At 45.5% G+C, this 18,120-nt stretch overlaps 5 protein-coding genes across 9 annotated transcripts; 1 reads left to right on the top strand and 4 right to left on the bottom strand.

Annotated features, from left to right (window-relative positions):
* Positions 1-403: 403 nt before the first annotated feature.
* LOC133169117 (inositol-3-phosphate synthase 1-A-like) lies at positions 404-5,548 on the bottom strand. Of its 3 annotated transcripts, XM_061301035.1 has the most exons (12): positions 5,392-5,536; positions 4,186-4,242; positions 2,983-3,107; positions 2,755-2,916; positions 2,550-2,679; positions 2,268-2,461; positions 2,043-2,192; positions 1,672-1,887; positions 1,409-1,573; positions 1,219-1,332; positions 874-1,091; positions 404-757 (listed from the first exon to the last, which is right to left on the bottom strand). In XM_061301035.1, exons 3-12 carry the CDS (start codon positions 3,094-3,096, stop codon positions 574-576), a joined length of 1,647 nt encoding a protein of 548 aa, XP_061157019.1. In that variant the 5' UTR covers positions 3,097-3,107; positions 4,186-4,242; positions 5,392-5,536; the 3' UTR covers positions 404-573. The 3 variants fall into 3 exon arrangements, with proteins under 3 accessions (XP_061157019.1, XP_061157020.1, XP_061157021.1); XM_061301036.1 differs by lacking the exon at positions 4,186-4,242 and having other exon boundaries at positions 5,392-5,548; XM_061301037.1 differs by lacking the exons at positions 4,186-4,242; positions 5,392-5,536 and adding an exon at positions 3,181-4,095.
* Positions 4,746-7,954, top strand: LOC133169118 (programmed cell death protein 10). The gene is made up of 8 exons (XM_061301038.1): positions 4,746-4,894; positions 5,823-6,104; positions 6,286-6,339; positions 6,413-6,530; positions 6,608-6,734; positions 6,856-6,934; positions 7,020-7,102; positions 7,169-7,954. The coding sequence occupies exons 2-8, from the start codon at positions 6,015-6,017 to the stop codon at positions 7,248-7,250; spliced, it is 633 nt and encodes a 210-aa protein (XP_061157022.1). The 5' UTR covers positions 4,746-4,894; positions 5,823-6,014; the 3' UTR covers positions 7,251-7,954.
* A 983-nt stretch (positions 7,955-8,937) lies between these two features.
* LOC133168843 (deubiquitinase DESI2) lies at positions 8,938-12,258 on the bottom strand. Its single transcript, XM_061300509.1, has 5 exons — positions 11,418-12,258; positions 10,579-10,651; positions 10,326-10,419; positions 10,112-10,253; positions 8,938-10,036 (listed from the first exon to the last, which is right to left on the bottom strand). Exons 1-5 carry the CDS (start codon positions 11,454-11,456, stop codon positions 9,776-9,778), a joined length of 609 nt encoding a protein of 202 aa, XP_061156493.1. The 5' UTR covers positions 11,457-12,258; the 3' UTR covers positions 8,938-9,775.
* Positions 12,259-12,383: 125 nt separating this feature from the next.
* On the bottom strand, positions 12,384-14,905 carry synj2bp (synaptojanin 2 binding protein). Its single transcript, XM_061300519.1, has 4 exons — positions 14,728-14,905; positions 14,152-14,288; positions 13,984-14,079; positions 12,384-13,835 (listed from the first exon to the last, which is right to left on the bottom strand). The coding sequence occupies exons 1-4, from the start codon at positions 14,783-14,785 to the stop codon at positions 13,689-13,691; spliced, it is 438 nt and encodes a 145-aa protein (XP_061156503.1). The 5' UTR covers positions 14,786-14,905; the 3' UTR covers positions 12,384-13,688.
* Positions 14,906-15,142: 237 nt separating this feature from the next.
* Positions 15,143-18,059, bottom strand: d2hgdh (D-2-hydroxyglutarate dehydrogenase). 3 transcript variants are annotated; one of them, XM_061301989.1, is made up of 10 exons: positions 17,933-18,059; positions 17,434-17,782; positions 17,257-17,314; positions 17,055-17,194; positions 16,797-16,990; positions 16,560-16,728; positions 16,329-16,472; positions 16,094-16,236; positions 15,843-16,008; positions 15,143-15,732 (listed from the first exon to the last, which is right to left on the bottom strand). In XM_061301989.1, exons 2-10 carry the CDS (start codon positions 17,741-17,743, stop codon positions 15,470-15,472), a joined length of 1,587 nt encoding a protein of 528 aa, XP_061157973.1. In that variant the 5' UTR covers positions 17,744-17,782; positions 17,933-18,059; the 3' UTR covers positions 15,143-15,469. The 3 variants fall into 3 exon arrangements, with proteins under 3 accessions (XP_061157973.1, XP_061157972.1, XP_061157971.1); XM_061301988.1 differs by having other exon boundaries at positions 17,434-17,745; positions 17,933-18,056; XM_061301987.1 differs by having other exon boundaries at positions 17,434-17,745; positions 17,825-18,053.
* Positions 18,060-18,120: the final 61 nt, after the last annotated feature.

The raw sequence follows: 18,120 nt of genomic DNA, 5'->3' as shown, positions 1-18,120 counted from the left end.
AAGTCAGAATTCCGACTTTAAAGTCAGAATTCTGAGAATAAAGTCAGAATTCTGACTTTAAAGTCAGAATTCCGACTTTAAAGTCAGAATTCGCAATTTCTGACTTTAAAGTCAGAATTCTGACTTTATTCTCAGAATTCTGACTTTAAAGTCAGAATTCCCAATTTCTGACTTTAAAGTCAGAATTCTGACTTTATTCTCAGAATTCTGACTTTAAAGTCGGAATTCTGACTTTAAAGTCAGAATTCTGAGAAAAAAGTCAGAATCCTGTCACCCCTCGTTTTTTTTTTCTTCACTGGCCCTAATCCTCTTCCGTATAAATGTCATAGACTTTGAGTTACCTGTAAATAAAGTGCCTTGCCACATTTCTCCCATCTTTCAAGTGAATTGACATCTAGTCAGATTTCTGCTTCTGTAACAGCTTTAATTGTCATTAAGTGAACATGTTAGACGGTCTTAAATGTGCAAAGTGAGTAAACAAAAAATATGTATGAACTTCCATTTAAAGGTGTGCAGTTTAAAGATGCGCACACGGAATCAACAGTAACAAGATTTTTGTGTAATATTTGTCGTCTACTTGGACTGCTCCACTTCGCCGTTGTTGTCGATGCCGTTGGTGACCTCTGTGTAGTTGAGGTTTGGGATCGCCTTCTTAGGGATGGCCGCGTCGCCATTAACGTGCTGTACGGTCAGGAATTTCCTCTGTAGCTTTTCCTCCAGCAGCATGTGACTCTGAGGGGGCAGGCCCAGACATGCCCTGGAAAGAGCAGCGAAAAAATGTATGGAGACTTCAGTATGCAAATGACTTTGGACTCTGTTGATTCCTGATTCTGATTGGCTTTATATACTTGTCGTGACTTGTTTGGTTTGTACCTCATGACGTTTTCGATGGACGCCCTTTGGCGGTAGAAGGCGTTGATGACGGGGGTCCCCGGCGGGACCAGGGGGGCCTTGATTAGGAAGGAGAGCAGCGCCAGGACGCTGTGGAAGGATTGGAAGTGGTCCTCGCCATTGGGCCGGAAGCTTACGCGCTGGCACAGCTCAGTCAGAATGGCCAAGTCCAAAATAATGGGGCTGGCCAGAAGAGAGTCCTACTTGCCAAGATATGGGAATTATACATATGCTGTAATATTAGATATAATTTTACAATAATTCCTTTTTTTAATTTTTTTTTTAAACTGAACTTTTTGACGTGATGAGAAAAATGACGTGACTGACCTCACAGGTGTTGTGCAACACAATGGTGTTGAGGCCGCCCATCATGATCTCAGATGTGTATTCATCCATGGCCCGCTTGCTGTCGCCCACATACGGAATGTACTTAATCACCACCTGGAAGAAACCGAAAGAGAGGTGTGGAATTTTGTGGGGGAAAAAGGAATGTCAAGTTCGAATGCGTGTCACTCACGCAGTGGTCAGGCTTCTCCCCGCGTTCGTAGAGCACCGAGTTGGAGCCCACCATGTCGTCCACCACGTTGCTCTTGGTGATTTCCTTGGAGCGGAACTGCTGTGGCGCAGACAGGTTCTTGCCATCGTTGTTGCCCAGGTGGTTGTAGCTCACGATGGCGGTGGGCTGAAAATGGGTGATGTATTCTTTTTATATTGAAGGAAATTCTAATTGTAATAATACTGCTATTGATTTTGCTATTATGACTTAGACTCAACAATCACCTTGATGCCTGAGCTGACCAGGAAGTCCACCAGCACCGACTTGATCTTGGTCTGTCCAGACTTGAAGTCGTCCCCTCCGATGAAGACGCCCCTCTGGTGGGCCAGCTCCACGGCCCCCGGCACAAACGTGTTCTGGGGGGCGCCGTTGATGTAGGCGCACCCCTCCAGAATGCTGGCCACTGCAAACAGAGTGGAGGGAGACACCTCTAAGCCCCCCTGACCAAGGAGAGGGAGGGACAAAAAAAAGCGGAGTTCAAAAATGGGTTTGGTATTATTATTTATATATATGTCAGGTGTTATTGATCTTCATATTTTTTTATTACATTCACGTTCCATCCCCAGGAATTTCCGGCTCAAGTATAAATTCTCACCTGGATGGCAGCCAGCAGGTTTTCCGCCGTGTCGTTTATGCCCGGCACGATGTCGCAGAAGCGCTCGGTGGTGGCGGTCCACACCACGATCACTTTGTCCACTCCGCTGACCTGTTGGAAGTCACGGATGTCCGCCCGGATGCGCTCCACCTGAAAATGATTTCCCGCGTGAACTTTATTTGCTCAGGTGCAGCTGAACAAGAAGAGGAGGAGATTCGGCCGAACCTGCTCCGCCATGCTCCCGCCCAGTACGTTGTCGGCCCGGCTCTCCTGGTTGGCGGCGATGAATTCTGGGATGTAGATGGACGGTCTGGGTTTCATGCCGACCATATATGGTCGCAGCTGCTCTTGAAGAGACCAGTCCAGCACCTGGGCACGCTCCATTGCGCTTCCCAGATCCAGCGAGGAGATATCCCAACCTTGGAACACATTCAACATGGCTGCAGTCAAGCAAAACTCATTTCTAAGTCTGCTGTGTCTGCAAAAATATACATTGACACACCCTACCGTCAAAGATGATGTCATTGGGGTGCACCATGGGTAGCAGATCACAGAAGGGCACGGTGACCTCGCCGTCGGGCCCTGATCCGAGACACACAGTCGAAGCCTGCAGCAGGGATCCAAAGTAATTGGCTTTCTGAAAACAGATGAGATGATCATCAGTGTGATTGTAAAACACAAAACGTGACCCTGATCTGAAGACCTGTTTCACCTTGACTCCAGTCTTTGTGCTCCAGGTGAGCTTCATCTGATTGGCCAGCACGGCGGCGGTGACCGTGGTGCCGTTGTTGCCACCCCAGCCCACCAGCATGACCCCCAAGCGGGGCACGCCAGTCTCCGTGCGAATGGTCATCTCGGTGGAGCGAGGCGTCACCTAAACCGCCACAATATGAACGGAGAACATTCCGACAACCGCTTTAGGTTTGAGGGTCGAACTTACCGTCACCGTATTGCCACTTTTGTGCACGGCTGTGCTGTGGTAGGAATATTGAGCTTCAATATGGGTGTCCGTGTACTTGACATTGGGACTGTTGATGTGGATCTTCACAGGCATGTTTGAGGATTCTGCAACAAAAGCACACAGATCCGGCAATAGGTGAACCAGAACTTCTCCTCCCCTGCAAGTGGAGCCACGAACTTGCATTGAGGCTTGCTTCCAGGGAATGCAGAAGACACAATAGCCATTTGGCTACAAAGGCTTTTGGACCAGAACCGAGTCACTGGATCCATTTAGAAGGCAGGACACATCGTAGCTGGCAACAACAAACGTTATGCAACCAATGATTGTATGCCAAACGTTGGTACAAGTTAGCGCAAGTGAGGTCCTGTTAAGGACCACCCACTTTTTCAGAGCCTCCCCAGTGGAATATTACTGATGCCGCCATTCCCATCATCACTGAAAGCTTCTCTCCTGATTTGGCCATTTGGCAGTTATTTGAGGTCGCTTTGAAGGTTAGCTGGAAATTAAAAATAGCTAATCAGTTGGATTAAGGGGGAATGAAGTCTGAGTTCACAGAGAAATATATTAAAGCGGCAACACCTTTAAAACGATGAAACGTGAATTCCGTTAAATGTTTCTAAACATTCGATATGATCGACAATAATTGCTCAAATGATGTGCAAGGACTGAGATCTATGCACATTTTCGGTTTCGCCACATTTTGCGGACAAAAGAAAATACCATTCATTCCCAAAGAGGCTTTTAACAAGTTTCAAAAACCCCCAAACCAAAAATTCTAAATATTCAACTCATTCGCCATTTCTCAACATGTCAAAATTGCACACATAGCAAATATTTTCACAATAATATTCCGACTTTTTTTTTTTTTTTTTTACCAAAACTACATACATTTTTAGCATCAAATATTTTCATTCATTCATTCATTCCATTCAAAATGAATCTTTCTGCATCATTCATTTAACTGTTAACATGGATTCATTAGGTCTATTGACTTATATTAGAATATGCAAATCATATTGTGCATTTTCCACATTCTACGCAGTTACAATTGGTCAATATGTAATGCATACCCGGTCTAACGCGACGGCTGATTTTCGAAAAACTGAAATTCTGTTTAGACTTTAGCAACAGACTTGAACGTGAATACAAATTCTTTTTGGTGACAATGATGCTACTACATACGTGGATATTCTGCGTGCACGTCTTGCTGCTGCTGCTTCTGCTGCGACTGCTGCTTGACTGTGAACAAACGGGAAAGTTCCACAAGTTTCCACACGTCTGACTTCCTGCCGATGAGCTTTCTCCGAAAGCCCTCTCCCCCACCTACGTCTAGCCTCCGCAGCGCCGCTTAGCGGGCAGGGGAATGTGCATTCATGCGGTATTTTTAGATAAGGGGGAGAGCCAGAACTTTCTCAACGGGGTGACGCCTGACACGTTCACTAAGGCAGGGTTTGCACTAATATTGTATTACTTCACGTGATAATAACGATAGTAATAACATTTTTCCATAGTAATAATTTTCGCTTTTATGTTTTACTTATTATTGCACGGTATTTTTCAGTGATAATTTTCGCTTTTGTTTTACATATTGTTACATATGTTTTTTTTCTACGGTAATATTAAGAAATGAAACAAAATTGATGTAAGGCATGTTAATTGGATTGACTCATTTTTATGATCGTGTTGATCTTGTGGCAATTAAAAAAGAACAAAAAAGAAATGACGTAGCCTCGCCGTCGTTTCTGATTGGCTAAGCGCGCGTATACGTAGCAATGGTCCGGAAGATGTCGCTCGAAAAAACTTCCGCCTTAAGTTGTAAAGAAAACAGCTGCTAAAAAAAAAGGCTTTTTCGGACGACGTACGCGCCCGTCTTTCAGGAGTCCCAACACAGGTAGAGCCAAGCACACGCTTCACACCTCAGCGCCCATCCACCGTGTTAGCACTTTGGCGTCGCGTGCTTTTATTCCACGGGGCCACATTTGACCGGGGCCGAGAGAAATGTTAAGCTTTGCTCTCGCTAAGCTAGCACGGCTAGCACGGCTAGCACGTCCGCCGTATTGGGGTGAATGCTAACACTTTGGCTATTCCCTTATGGATCCGCCCGGGCTGAATAGACCGATCCCTTATCGAAACGGGACCGAATTGTACCCTTAAAGCGGTCTGTCGAGGGCCGTTTCGCCGTCACTTCAACGTTAGAGCCGAGAAAGGAAAAATACGTCGGCTACTTTCGGAGCTAGGTTAGCCTAGCCGCCGCTAAGAAGCTGCGTTCAAGGTAGGCTGGAGCGAAAAGCGTCTCCACAATAAACACGGTTGTATTAGCGACACGTTCGGTGTGTGTCATGAATCATTCAAATCCACACTAATAGGGGAATTTGGTTGAATTCTTACTTGGTTCTATAGGTCAAAGTCTTGGTATTCTCAAACGCCGGCAACGTGGAACGCTTTCAGTTTGCGAAATTTGTAAAGAATGACTCGTCAGATTAGGTGAAGGCACAGGTTGGCCTGCCACTCCCATCTCTGCTCTCAAGTCACAAATTACACAAGTGGGTGGGGTAGACGGACGTCCAGACACACACACACACACACACTCCGTTTTGAAAACAAGGGCAGTGATCTGACTTGACAGTGAGACAAACACACACAATTGTCATCTTCAGGTACTACTCATACATTTTTTTTAGGGTGGGGTGTGTTAAGTGTGCTCAAGGATTTGAAATGTGTCTGACGGATCAATTTACAAATTAGTCCTAATTTGCTCAGGCGGTATTTTATCAATAATATGCTAACTTCAATATGTTTTTCCCTTTTGTTTTTTTAAGGTTGCACTCCCTGAGGACTTTTTTTTTTTTTTTTTAATAAAGAGCGTGCATGTGTACGAGCGTGTGCGTATGTGAGTGAGTTTGCGTGTGTGTATGTGTGCGTGTGTGCGTGCGTGCGGGTGTGTGCGCGCGCGCGTGTGTGTGTTACCCCCCCCAACTGCCATTTGACTGTGAGCCACTCCTCCCTGGAGGATGACAATGGAGGAGATGAAGAATGAAGCGGAGACAAACTCCATGGTATCCATGACGCTCTACACAGTGATGTACCCGGTCTTTAATGAGGTAAAGGACACATTTTTAATATTATTTTGTTGTTCATGGTCCACCTCGACATGCTGACTACTTTATATGAATGAGGATTATTCATAAACAAGACTTCAGATCTTGATGCCACAAGACGGCACCAAAGTTTGTCTTAACGATGAAATGTCTAACCCTGTGCGCACTCTGTTTTCTACCTTAGCTGGAGACGATCAACCTATCGGCAGCTCAGACGCTCAGAGCAGCCTTCATCAAGGTAAACCTGAGAATGAAAAAGAAAACCCGTTTCATTCACACATTCATACATTTTATACCCCCTCTTTCAACAGGCAGAGCGGGAGAACGCCGGCCTGACTCAGGACATCATTGTGAAGATCTTGGAGAAGAAGAACATCCAAATCAACTTCACAGAATCGCTGCTGCGAATGGCCGCCGACGATGTGGAAGGTGCGTACACCCCACCCACCCACCTGCCATCACAACAACAAGAAGAATCAATCAGTGAAGCCGATCCTCTCGTGCAGAATTCATGATCGAACGGCCAGAACAGGAGTTCCAGGACCTGAACGACAAAGCCCGAGCGCTGAAACACATCCTCAGCAAAATCCCAGACGAGATCAACGACAGAGTACGCTTTCTACAGACGATCAAGTGAGTACTTTTGGTGGAATTTTACAAAAGATGTGAAAATATTTATTCTTTTTAAAATTGTGGCCAACCTTCATTCATTCATTCAATTTTGCAACCGCCATCTCATTTTGACAACCTACAGAGACATAGCCAGCGCCATTAAAGAGCTCCTGGACACGGTCAACAACGTCATCAAGAAATATCAGTACCAGAATCGCAGAGTGAGTACTACAATGCCAGACATTCACACTTTAAATATTAGCCCGTTACTTGCCTTCAATGTTCTCTGCTTTCTCTGATGCTAAGGCCCTGGAGCATCAGAAGAAGGAGTTTGTGAAATACTCGAAAAGCTTCAGCGACACCCTAAAAACATACTTCAAAGATGGAAAGTAAGTGCAGCAGCGTGGTGTAATTCGTGGCCATTTGTAGTCCTCATTCTTGTCTTTGGTTGCCAGGGCGATAAACGTCTTCAAGAGCGCCAATCTGCTCATCCACCAAACCAACCTCATACTGCAGACCTTCAAGACCGGGGCCTAGCACGCTGAGGAGGACCATGCAGTCCGGGGGAAACCTGCCGCCCCGACCGACCCTGCGGTGGTGGAAATGCGGGGAGGTTGGGCCTGCGGTCGGAGCGCCTGACCCTTATTTGTAAATTAGGAAGTGTTGATTTTAGGGTTTGGGGTCAACAGCGGGGAGAGACTGAAAAGTGCCATTTGTGTAGTCAATGAGGATTTTCCAGTCTCCAGCTGAAAGAGGCCCAAAAGTCAGCGCGTTTGATTTTATTTGGACACTTTTAATTTATAACCCTGATTTTCTTTTTCTTGTTTTTTCGGGGAGGTGTTTATTAAAGACTAATTGCCATTTTTCTAATATATTCATGTTGATCATTTTATCGTAAAAACAAAACACAGCTACACTGCAACAGTCATAGCTATGCGTAAGAAACACCATCCATTTTGTGTCCCCGTCGCTCGGGATGATCGACGGGCCTGGGAGCAGGCCATTTTAAGACCCCGAATTTCATTCCTCTTTGCTTATCTTGACGACCGCGCCGCCAAATAACTTCCGAGCACAGTGTTGTGCACCTTACTACTTCTTATTAAGTCATACAACATTCCCTCCTCAAGAGTGTTAGCACGCCAAGACGCTTCTCGCTGTCAGGGGTTGCAAAGACGACGAGAAAGATATTCTGTATTTAACTGATCCTGGTTGCAAATGTTCAATAAATAGTTTCCAAATGATCACTTGATGCCTTTTGTTTTGATTCTTCTCCACCGATGACTTTGAATAGGCTCAATGGAAATTGTGACCAATATTAAAAAATGTATCCATCATCAAATTGTTCTGATTTAGGGCTGGGTAAGATTTGATATACGTTTCAAATAGATACAATAGAAAGTAATTTTAAAAACACCTTTTGTCCTTTACCTCATGCTAAAATCCATTTGCACCAAAACAAAATAGGCCAATAATGGTACATTCACCTTCCATTTATTGAAGGTTATTAATAACAAAAAATATTTTGCTTAGTGCATGTTAAGAACACAAAAAATACATCACTTTTTTGTTAGTGCTTTTTCATTAATCCTTAGCTTATACAAACGAGGTAATCTTGTGCAAAGGCACATATGAAGTTTGTTTCAAATGTCAAATACTTCAATTTAAGTGCCCGCTCAGAATTGTCTTACTTGATTGCTTAAAGTCTTTTGCGCAGGTTCTTTGGAGGAGATATTGCTGGTCTGGGTGATGTCCTCGCAGGTGAACGCGGAGGTTGGTCGTGCCGGTTTTGTCTATTTCGTGCGCTCCTCCATTGTCTTTAAATCCAAAACGAGTCCGTATTCTGCTTTTAAAGACGCGTGTGGGTGAAGGAATTTCTCAGCCATTTAACTGCTTCTTATATTGCAGCTGTCTCTACCGAGCTTTAAAGGCAATGGCATCACAGTACTGCCCTCTAGCGGCAAGGGGGAATATCGACATAGCAAATTAATGAATTGGTAGTTATTTGAAAAATATCGATATCTCTCTCGTTTTTTAGCACACCCCTACTCTGATCACACATCAGCTCGGATCATAAAACATTACTGGACTCAATAACTGCAACAATATTACAGAAATAAAATAAAAATGTTAAATTAAATCGGCACCAAAACGGTAATATATTACTGTAACGTGTTATCCCCAACTCTGGTACTATTGTACATTATCACATAGACATTCACACGTTTTGTAGTCCCTTTATTCTAGTACGAAGTCAAGTTTTGCTTTGAAAAAAAAAAAAGAGTATTTTGAAAGGTCCCACATGACACTAGAAAAAAAAATCCTGTATTGTACAATCTTTTAACAAAGTCACGTACTGTATTTTACTGTATGAACCAAAGTGTGTGTGTCTGTGTACGTGCGTCAGCTGCCACACAATAAATACACTTGGTGAAATGTCCAAAACCAACAATCAATACATGAGTTCCTTCCTTCCTGAGAGAATAGCTGTCCTTGAATGCACCACCACTATCAGCAGGGGAGATGGAAAAGAAATCAGTGTGCCTTGTCCCAAAATGAAAGTCTTTGTTCCCTTCTTTGCTTTTAAATGCTATGCAATCTGTAAACATGATTACAAACACAATATTGTCTTACAGCCTAGACAAACACTACTGTGGTTACTACCAGCAGTGGCTAGTTAGCCTAGCATAAGACGACGCATGGTAAAAGGCCAAGCAAAGGCGCGCGCTTAGCTCGATCAAAGTGAAAACAAGTGTACGTATTAAAACGAGGAGAGCATCATTTATATAGCAGCTAAGCTAACGACGAATGAGAGTTGAGTTCCAAATGAGAACAATTTTGAAACTGGCTTTAAGGGCATGGCTTCTTGAAAGTTATTTTAGGTTTACTTATGTGTGGCTGGTCAACCATCTCTCATGCTGCTAAGGCTTCAGACGCTGCTGACCTTTCCAAACCAATTTTGGGGAGTCCTGGGATGGTCACGGCACGTTCGGCAGTCCTCAACTGTCCAAAAAGGCTCAACTCCCCAACCTGTCCTGGTCCGCGGGCGGGTCGGCGGCAGTCCATCACACCCTGGTGTGGCGGCAGCTATGCGAGGAGGAGGAAGAGGAGGATCCGGCGGCCCCGGACGACGAGGGCGGTGACGGGCGGTCGTCGTCGCTGGACCGGCGCCGGCGCTCGTCTTTGTGGAGGCCCAGGCTGATGTGGCTCTGCAGAGCGGCCGGCGTCAGCCACTCTTTGGGCAGGCAGCTCTGCAGGAAGGGGATGCACGAGCTGAAATAGGCCAGACGGTTGACCCAGCGTGGAATCTCACGGCCGCACAGCAGCTGGAAAAATAGCACGAGAAATCTCTTCCATTACTTTTTTTGCACCTTTTTTGATTCATGCATAAAATGAGCGACCTCTGAGAGCGAGGAGGAGAAGTGGTTGCAGTTCTTGTGCATGAGGTGGTAGGCGTTGCCTTTGAACTCCCTGCCAAGCTCCTCCATGATCTTGTCCATGTCCTCCGCTCCAAAGTCGGTGGTGCCCAGGACGATGGCCTCCCTGTTGAGAATCGCCTTCCAATCAGTCGCTCAATAAAGCCAATAAAGAAAAGGAAAATGGCTGACCACTGACTTGAATTTGAAAGTCTCTCCCAGCTCGGCGGCATTGCCCGGGTTGATTTCAAAGATGCCGCTGAAAGGATACGGGTGGCCTCCGTACGCAAATTCTAGTGCACAAAAAGTGTCGGGATTAGCCCACTGCCCCGTCCTGGATTGAACGCCGTCTTTTAAGGGCAGGTCATTTGGATCTCACCTGTCCTGTCATGTGATGTTATTTAACAGTGGTTTTTATTTCACGTACTGTCGAGTCATTTAAAGTGTCTCACCTCGGCCATAAATCTCGATTCCTGAGTGGAAGACTCCAATTCCGAGATTGGAAGTGTACTCGTTTATCCAGTACTGCGGGGAAAAGGTCAAATTGGTGAGTCATGTCTATTGTAGCATTGTGCTTTTATAAAGACACAATTGTTGACTCCGTGCTGTGTATGGATGTTTATTTTGTTTACGGCAGACAATCAAAAGTCAATCCCGTCCAGGCCGAACCAGCAGCCTCCAATCAATAATAGAAGACATGATGTAATGCAGTCTTAACTTCTCAAATATCTGCTGTTACTGCTGTTCTCCGAGCAGAAAGAGCAGACACGCCCCCCCCCCCGCCCGAGTTCATGTTGCCTGCAGCCTCGAGTCAAGCATTGATTTCACATTGAAAATCAAACCATCCACCTTCACAGGATGTTCTCGTGGAAATGCTACTATCCATTCCAGCCTCTACCAACAAAGAAAACAACTATTACGCGTTTTTGTTTTTTCCTTTTTGCAAGGAATACAGCAATCTATAATATTGTAAAAAAAACAACAACAACAAAAAACTTGTTTTGAATTTAATGATGCACTACAAGTGAGGATGGTGCTCCTTCTGGTGTGCTCGCCTTGGCCACTAGGGGGCAGTAGTTTATGTCATGCAAACTTTGTCAATACTTGGCTAAAATGTGCGTTATATGAACATTTGAAGGATATTTTTGTATTGAATTGGGAACAAATTTCAGGTACGAGCTGCTGTCTCGATGTGGACCAAGTGACAAGAGGCTGCAGGGTAGGGCAACGGGTGTCACATTACCAAATAAAAAAGAAATGGCATACTCCAAAATAAATGGAGGCTTCTTACCATGTCATACACGTTGAGAATGACAGGTTCATTGGCCATGGCTCCAAGCTGAGCGTGTGGTGGATCTCAGAACGCCCATACACTCCTCCGAGTCCTCCTCCACCGCCTCCGCATCGGCATCCACACACACACCCCCAGTCCGAATGTCAGTGCACGAGGGCAAAAAGGTATAAAAGCTCAAACGCAATAAAAAGCCTCCAAAATGCTCATAAGGAAGGCCTGAGCGTCCTCCTCGTGTTGTCACGGGCGTCCATTTTGATGGGGACGGTGGGGATGCTGATGATGACGATGGAGCGGCCGGCCGGGTCCACAGTGGAGGCTCGCAGCTCTTAGTATCCTCGTCCGGCGGCGCTCCTCCCGTGGCTGACCCGCGACCAGCGTCCTTCACGTGGGCGGGAGAGGCTCTGGCGCTGCGACATGATGATGAAAACACCGAAAGGGTTTCAATTGCTCCCGGCGTGGTCGACGGCTCGTCCGCTCAGTGTGCTTGTGACTGCGGCTTTGCCTCCTCCGCTTCCCGTTTGGGTCTGGATGACGTCACCTTATGGCGCGACTCCTCATCCGTTCAAGGCTTGTACCAGACACGTCCAGGCCGTCCCTCTCCTCCATCGGCTTCTCGTCTCGATCGTGACAAATCCGCAAGTCTTCTCGCCCTTCCCGTGCGTCAAGCTGCCCAAGAAGTCGGCGGCGGCCCGAATCCTGGGCCTGCCCGCTTCCCCCAGCTGAGCCGAACGGCACCACCAGGAGGCGCTGAGAACTTTTGGCCACCAGTCAGACATGGCTTGGAGACTGGAGAGAGCAAATCAGCAGATTGGACCCGACTCCGTCCGCCACCCTGAAGCCATCCACACTCCATGACGTCACTTTATTTGTGCATTTTAGTTCATTAAACCACGACTGCTCGGAAATGATGGCTTGCTTGGGTGTGAAAAATAGAATTGAAAATGCAAAGTCGTGAAAAGTTGCTCCGATGTAAAACATGAAATGTTTATTTATTTCCTCTTCTGGCATACAGTGCACAGTATTCACAATCAGCAGCAGAGTGACATGAAATGTATTTACACGACAACACACTTTCCAACAAGCGCGCACGACTCGTTCCGACTAGAGATGCTCCATAATTTTGGCTAGTGCAAAAAAATAAACTATTGAATGCCCCGAAACCTTCTCTCTTACAGCTTCAGAACTACTCACGCCTCTGTGCACGGTAAATGGGAATGTCAGTTCAAAAATGGCGATGGACATACAAAAACAAATAGAGCAAATACTTAATTGCACAGCACAACTTAATTTGACTTAAAAGACAAGGCTGGATTCAACACTATGTAATTTGGCTTTTAATTTCTGGTTTGAAGAACGACAACAGGGTGAGAGAGAAATTTGCTTGATCCTTGGTGCGTGATTTCAAAATGATCTATCAAACTATATATCTGTATAAAAATAAATTTCGAGCTTTAATTCTTCATCGTGCGTGGGAATTTCTGACATCACCAAAAAGATGGTCTCTACTTATATATTATATATAATCGACATATTCAAAGATGAATTAGATCTAGGACTAGTGTGAAAAATGAGAACATTCTTGAACACGCAATCTAAATGATTGATCCAGTGCAATTGATGGCATCTACCATGGCATTTTTAGTAGCGATGACCATTCAACTAAATTTCTTTGATCAATTGATTTTTTTTTTTACATGAAATGTTTCTTTGACGTTTTTTTCTCGAGATGAGTTGAGTTGTGACATAACGTGGAGTACGTAACTCAAATCCCCATACCCAGCATTGTTTCGATCTAACGCGCAAACTCGTTGAAAGTGCATCTACAGCGCCCTCTGCGGGTCGGAAACCAGTAATGCACTTTCCGTTCCAAATGCCATTGCGTCAAGATGGGATTGATGATTTTTTTTTTTTTTTTTTTAAACGTTGACTGCTGGGTTATTCTGCCTGCCTTATACTTTTCAGGACAGAATTCTGTGCATATTTGGCCGTGGCAAAGTGCAACAAAAAATGCAAGCGTGTCACGAGAAGGTTCGATTGGACTGACGTTCGGCCATAACAAAAGGATGGCGGTGCTGACTAGCTTTTTTTTCCCCCCCCCTTAAGGGCAGCCATGTTATGAAGATACGTCCCACAAAGTCGTGCCAGGACTATTATCTCTGTGACGAGAAATGCTTTAGTGTCATTTGGAAGAAAAAAAATAATCACTCCCTTCTTTGGCGTCAATGTTTGATCCTAAAAAAAAAAAAAATAGCAAAACATATGGTTATGTTAAAACGGTCTTCGGTTGTTACGGATGTAAATGAATGCAAAGATGGCAACGGCGGCTCCCGTTAGCGCAGCAAGTATCCCCAGATAAGGTGCCGAGGGCGAATGCTCGGCTTGAGTATCGGACGGCCCGTTTATATGATGGGATGACTGCAAAAGGAAGGGGGAGAAACACACACTTTTGAAATAAATTGCTTGTTTTGTCATACACCTCCAAAATCAAGCATCATAAAATAGGTGATCAGACGTTGGAGGTACCAGCACACGAGGATGGATTTTTTTTCCCCCCCCATTGTACCTTTTTCAGAACGCGCAGCTCCACGTCCTCCCCTGCTGTCCGGAATAAATCCACTGCAGCTTTGTGCATCTGATCCTCCAGCTTGACACCATTGATCTACATGACATAAAAAAAGAATCAGGTATTTTTTCTGAGCCATTTGAAAAAAACACGCTTCAAAACTTTTACCGCCAGGATGCGGTCTCCCTCTTGAAGCCTGCCGTCCAGCGCCGCTGCACCGTCCTCCTTGATTTTGGACACGTAGATGCCGCAATCGTTGACGACGTATTGCTGGTCCACGCCGCCCACAATGTTGAAGCCCAGACCTGCAAAGACACATCAAGGGAGAAGAAGATGGGAATGACAGGAGTGTCTTCATGGTGGTCACTCCCACTATTTCCAACTTGAATCAGTTATTTTTGATTTAAAAAAAAAGGCAAACTGATTTTTTTTATGTTTAAATGGGTATACATGTCTTGGATTGGATATCATTATAAACGTACACACACATAATTTCACTTTCAGTCTGACAGGCCAAGGAAAGACATTTATAAAAAGGCGTCTTAAAGCATAAAAACGCTTTCATGATCCACAACAATCCAATAGTTTGTCTCAATTAGTCAGTTGGAATGCGATAACAACACTGCCAGCTCGTCTTTTGCTAGTTTGGCACGTTAGTTAGCCATTAGCTCGATAGCTTCGTCGCTAGCCACGTAACATAGCAGCGACTAGTGCTAGCCACCGCTGCCACGAAATGATCTTTACCTGCAGGCCCTCGCTTGAGTTTTATGTCCACTGTGTTCGAGTGCAGCGAGCCGTTCATGGTTGCCGTGGAGGGAATTGTTTAAAAGACGAGGCGACGCAGGAATCAAAGTTAATTGTGCTAAGGTGAACTCATTTGGAAAAGAGTCTGCGATTTGCTCGCGTAATCAGGCGGCATAAAATGAAGCTCTTAGAGCGTGTGCTGCCCTCTAGCGGGAAAAGAGGCGAAACACAAGTACAAAAAAAAGAAACAAAAACTGTATTTGCAGTTATACAAGTTTTACCGAAATTATTTTCACAATAATTACGTTTTAAATATATATTATATGTACTATTTTGTTTTTATAATCTGTAAAACATATTTGATATAATCAGTCAATCAACAGCATTTATCTTACTGAAAATATTTTGCCCACGCTTCTTACACTCATGGCATTTATTTAAAACATTTAGGTAATCACACAAGTGCAGACTATAATTTAACAATAAAAAATATTGAATATTGCATTTTATTCAATCAATCAAAGCAGCGGCCTGCATTCTTAAGTGTTACGCAAGTGACAAGTTGAGACACAAGCACATTCTTTTTGTTTACTTTGTCTCTTCTATGCAATTTGAATTTCTTGGGGGCATACGTTCCAAACAAGTCCTACCGGGATTTATTTTGCTTCCACTTCTCGGACAAGTGTTGTAAAATCCCGTTAATAACACTTTGTTTTTTTGGACGGTCAACAGAAAACAACTTTCACAACAGCTTGTCCGGTAAAGTCTTGTACGGGTTGAGGATGCCCCGAGGGTCCAGCATGGCCTTGATGCCGGCCATGAGGGCCACCGCCGAGCTGGGCTTGCTGTAGTAGATATAGTTCCTCTTCTTCAGGCCTAGTCCGTGCTCGGCGCTCACGCTGCCCCGCCGGGCGGACGTCCACTCGTACACAAACGGCTCGATGGCAGCCAGCAGCGCGGCGTCTCTGGTTGGCGAGGTGATGTTCAGGTGGAGATTCCCGTCTCCTGTGGGAGGATGGAAGAGAGGACATAGAGTGGCACAAGAATAAGAGTCTCCTTGCATGTGTTGACATCTTGTTTCTTCCCATTTTAGTTTTAGTCTTGCCAGTTCTTACCCACGTGTCCGTATCCCACCACCCTCTTGGCTTGGCCCCTCAGGTGGGCTCTCATGTCGGTCACCAGCTGGTAGATGGTCTCCACGGGGATCGACACGTCGTACTTGTAGTTGAAGCCGTCGTGCGTCAGCGCTTCGGTGACGCGTTCGCGCATCGACCACAGAGCCTTTGTCGGAAAAGAAATGTTTTAAAAAAAAAAATAATCCCCCACAAATAAAATCACAATACAGTAGTATGATGTCTTAAGTCACCTTGGTTTTGGACTCCTCCGTCGCCAGCGTCCCGTCTGTGACAAGCGACGATGTCATGGCTTCTTCCAAGAAATTGTGGAGCTTCTCCTCGTCGTGCCGCGGGTCCGAGCCCGATGTTTCTATCACCACGTAGAATGGACAATCTGGACGGGAGGGCGAGCGATAACGAGGGTCGACATTAAGGCTCACCTTTTTCAATTCGGGATACAAAAATGTTGAATTTCTCCATGTGTACCAGAGATGGGGTTGTCCAGCTTGAGGTACGTGTTAAGCAGCCACATACATTCGCTGTCCAGGAACTCAAAGGCCGACAAGATTTCTCCCAGCATGCTTCTGCACAGCTGAAAGGTCTTCAGAATCTGCTCAAACGTTTCACAACCTATGTGGACAAATCAGAGCTTTTTTTTTTTTTTAATGATCATTTGTTTTATTTTTGAACCGCTAACCCAAATGCAACAGGGCCTACCCAAAAACATCACATGGACAGATTTCGGCTTGCGAGGACAAAGGACGGACACGGCGGTGATGACGCCAAGCGTGCCTTCGGAGCCAATGAAGAGCTGCTTGAGGTCGTAGCCCGTGTTGTCCTTCCTCAGGGTGGACAAGCAGTCTAACACCTGACCGCCAGCCAGCACCTGGATCCATTATGGCAACATGAAAAGAATTTCTGGTAGATTTTTTTGCCTTGGCTTGACAAACTCACCGCTTCCACGCCCAGAACGCTGCCGTGCAGTGAGCCGTAGCGCAGCAGCCGCAGACCCCCCGCGTTGGTGGCTACGTTGCCCCCGATGTGGCAGCTGCCCTTGGCGCCCAGGTCCAAGGGCATGATGTGTTCCCGTTGCTCTAAGTAGACAGACAAATGCTCCAGGACACAACCCGCCTGGCAAGTCAGGACCCCTGCAAAGCGACTTGAAAATAACTGAAATATTCAAGGAAAGGCTAATAAAGTGTGGACACGAACCAGAAATGGCGTCAAAGCTCAGGATGTTGTTCATGAGGGCGGTGGAGAGGATGATCTCGTCATAGACGGGAACGCTGCCACCAACCAGCCCGGTGTTGCCTCCTTGCGTGTTCACCGCCAGATTTCGGCTGTTACAGTAGCTATCACAGAGGGAGGACTTGCATTCATGTCTGATAACCACTGGACTCCATTTGTTTCCAACCTGAGAATTTGTGAGACTTCCTCTGCTGTCTGAGGTCTCAGCAACACCTCACTGGAACCTGCAGGGGATGCACAGACATCACTGAGATGTGTTGAATATTTGCTGTTAATGCTTCAAAACTTGTTAGATAGGAAGAAAAATATCAAACGGCAGAAGGAGGGATTACATTTAATTCACCTTTAGAAGACTTGAGCCAGTCCACATTATAAGACTCCAACAGGTCGGGGTCAGTCACGGTTCGGCCAGGTAGAATCTTTCGGAAGAAGTCCAAGTCATCCTGGGTCACGGTGGAAAACGGCAGTCTTTCTGGAACTGCCGCCAGCGGGGACTTCTTGGTACCATCGCCCCTGTCGTGCAGCGTCCTAACGTGGTGACGTAAGCGGTCTGGAGGTAGTAAAAGTTCACCTGAAGCTGTGGGCAAGTCAAGGTTGCTCAGGGGCCGTGTGAGGGTCGTTAGCCGGAGTGTACCCCGAAGCAAGCAAGCCATTACTGTGAAGACAAGCCGGATAAATTACAGATTGGCAACCTGTCAATAAAAAAAAAAAAAAATACTCGTTATTTTGGCTACCTTATCTCAAGCTAGCCAGCTAGCTAACTTGTCACATTGTTTCTAAAGTAGCCAACTAAATATAAATTAACAGCAAAACCTCGTCAAGTTAGCCGACTAACAACTCACACTCAACTACTTCAAAACAGCAGACATTTATCAGGTGCAAATTGCAAAAATAATGGAGGATAATGTAATGTTTTGCAGATAGCGAGCGTGGTGTAAGTGTTGGTGACTGGCGAGACTGACCAATCACCGTTCGAGTTGAGCTAAAAAAGGCGTGGCTACGGGGTCACTTGCGGCCAATCGCAATGGAT

Source organism: Syngnathus typhle, linkage group LG16, assembly GCF_033458585.1.
Source record: "Syngnathus typhle isolate RoL2023-S1 ecotype Sweden linkage group LG16, RoL_Styp_1.0, whole genome shotgun sequence".
NCBI lineage: Eukaryota > Metazoa > Chordata > Actinopteri > Syngnathiformes > Syngnathidae > Syngnathus > Syngnathus typhle.
This window is presented reverse-complemented; position numbering and strand designations above follow the sequence as displayed.

What these genes read in the sequence shown, in the direction of transcription:
- synj2bp (XM_061300519.1), bottom strand. Translation starts at nt 14,785, where the DNA reads ATGAACGGCTCGCTGCACTCGAACACAGTGGACATAAAACTCAAGCGA. An exon ending in ACTCAAGCGAGGGCCTGCAG is followed by an intron (nt 14,289 to 14,727) that starts GTAAAGATCATT and finishes GTGTCTTTGCAG; the next exon opens with GTCTGGGCTTCAACATTGTG. An exon ending in AGGGAGACCGCATCCTGGCG is followed by an intron (nt 14,080 to 14,151) that starts GTAAAAGTTTTG and finishes TATGTCATGTAG; the next exon opens with ATCAATGGTGTCAAGCTGGA.
- LOC133169118 (XM_061301038.1), top strand. Translation starts at nt 6,015, where the DNA reads ATGACAATGGAGGAGATGAAGAATGAAGCGGAGACAAACTCCATGGTA. An exon ending in TCAGAGCAGCCTTCATCAAG is followed by an intron (nt 6,340 to 6,412) that starts GTAAACCTGAGA and finishes CTCTTTCAACAG; the next exon opens with GCAGAGCGGGAGAACGCCGG. An exon ending in ATCAGTACCAGAATCGCAGA is followed by an intron (nt 6,935 to 7,019) that starts GTGAGTACTACA and finishes TCTGATGCTAAG; the next exon opens with GCCCTGGAGCATCAGAAGAA.
- d2hgdh (XM_061301989.1), bottom strand. Translation starts at nt 17,743, where the DNA reads ATGGCTTGCTTGCTTCGGGGTACACTCCGGCTAACGACCCTCACACGG. An exon ending in GAAGTCTCACAAATTCTCAG is followed by an intron (nt 17,195 to 17,256) that starts GTTGGAAACAAA and finishes CCTCTGTGATAG; the next exon opens with CTACTGTAACAGCCGAAATC. An exon ending in CGGAGGAGTCCAAAACCAAG is followed by an intron (nt 16,009 to 16,093) that starts GTGACTTAAGAC and finishes TTTCCGACAAAG; the next exon opens with GCTCTGTGGTCGATGCGCGA.
- LOC133169117 (XM_061301036.1), bottom strand. Translation starts at nt 3,096, where the DNA reads ATGCCTGTGAAGATCCACATCAACAGTCCCAATGTCAAGTACACGGAC. An exon ending in GCACAAAGACTGGAGTCAAG is followed by an intron (nt 2,680 to 2,754) that starts GTGAAACAGGTC and finishes ATCTGTTTTCAG; the next exon opens with AAAGCCAATTACTTTGGATC. An exon ending in TGTTGCACAACACCTGTGAG is followed by an intron (nt 1,092 to 1,218) that starts GTCAGTCACGTC and finishes CTTGGCAAGTAG; the next exon opens with GACTCTCTTCTGGCCAGCCC.
- LOC133168843 (XM_061300509.1), bottom strand. Translation starts at nt 11,456, where the DNA reads ATGGCCAATGAACCTGTCATTCTCAACGTGTATGACATG. An exon ending in TTCTCAACGTGTATGACATG is followed by an intron (nt 10,652 to 11,417) that starts GTAAGAAGCCTC and finishes TTTTCCCCGCAG; the next exon opens with TACTGGATAAACGAGTACAC. An exon ending in TCTCCTCCTCGCTCTCAGAG is followed by an intron (nt 10,037 to 10,111) that starts GTCGCTCATTTT and finishes CTATTTTTCCAG; the next exon opens with CTGCTGTGCGGCCGTGAGAT.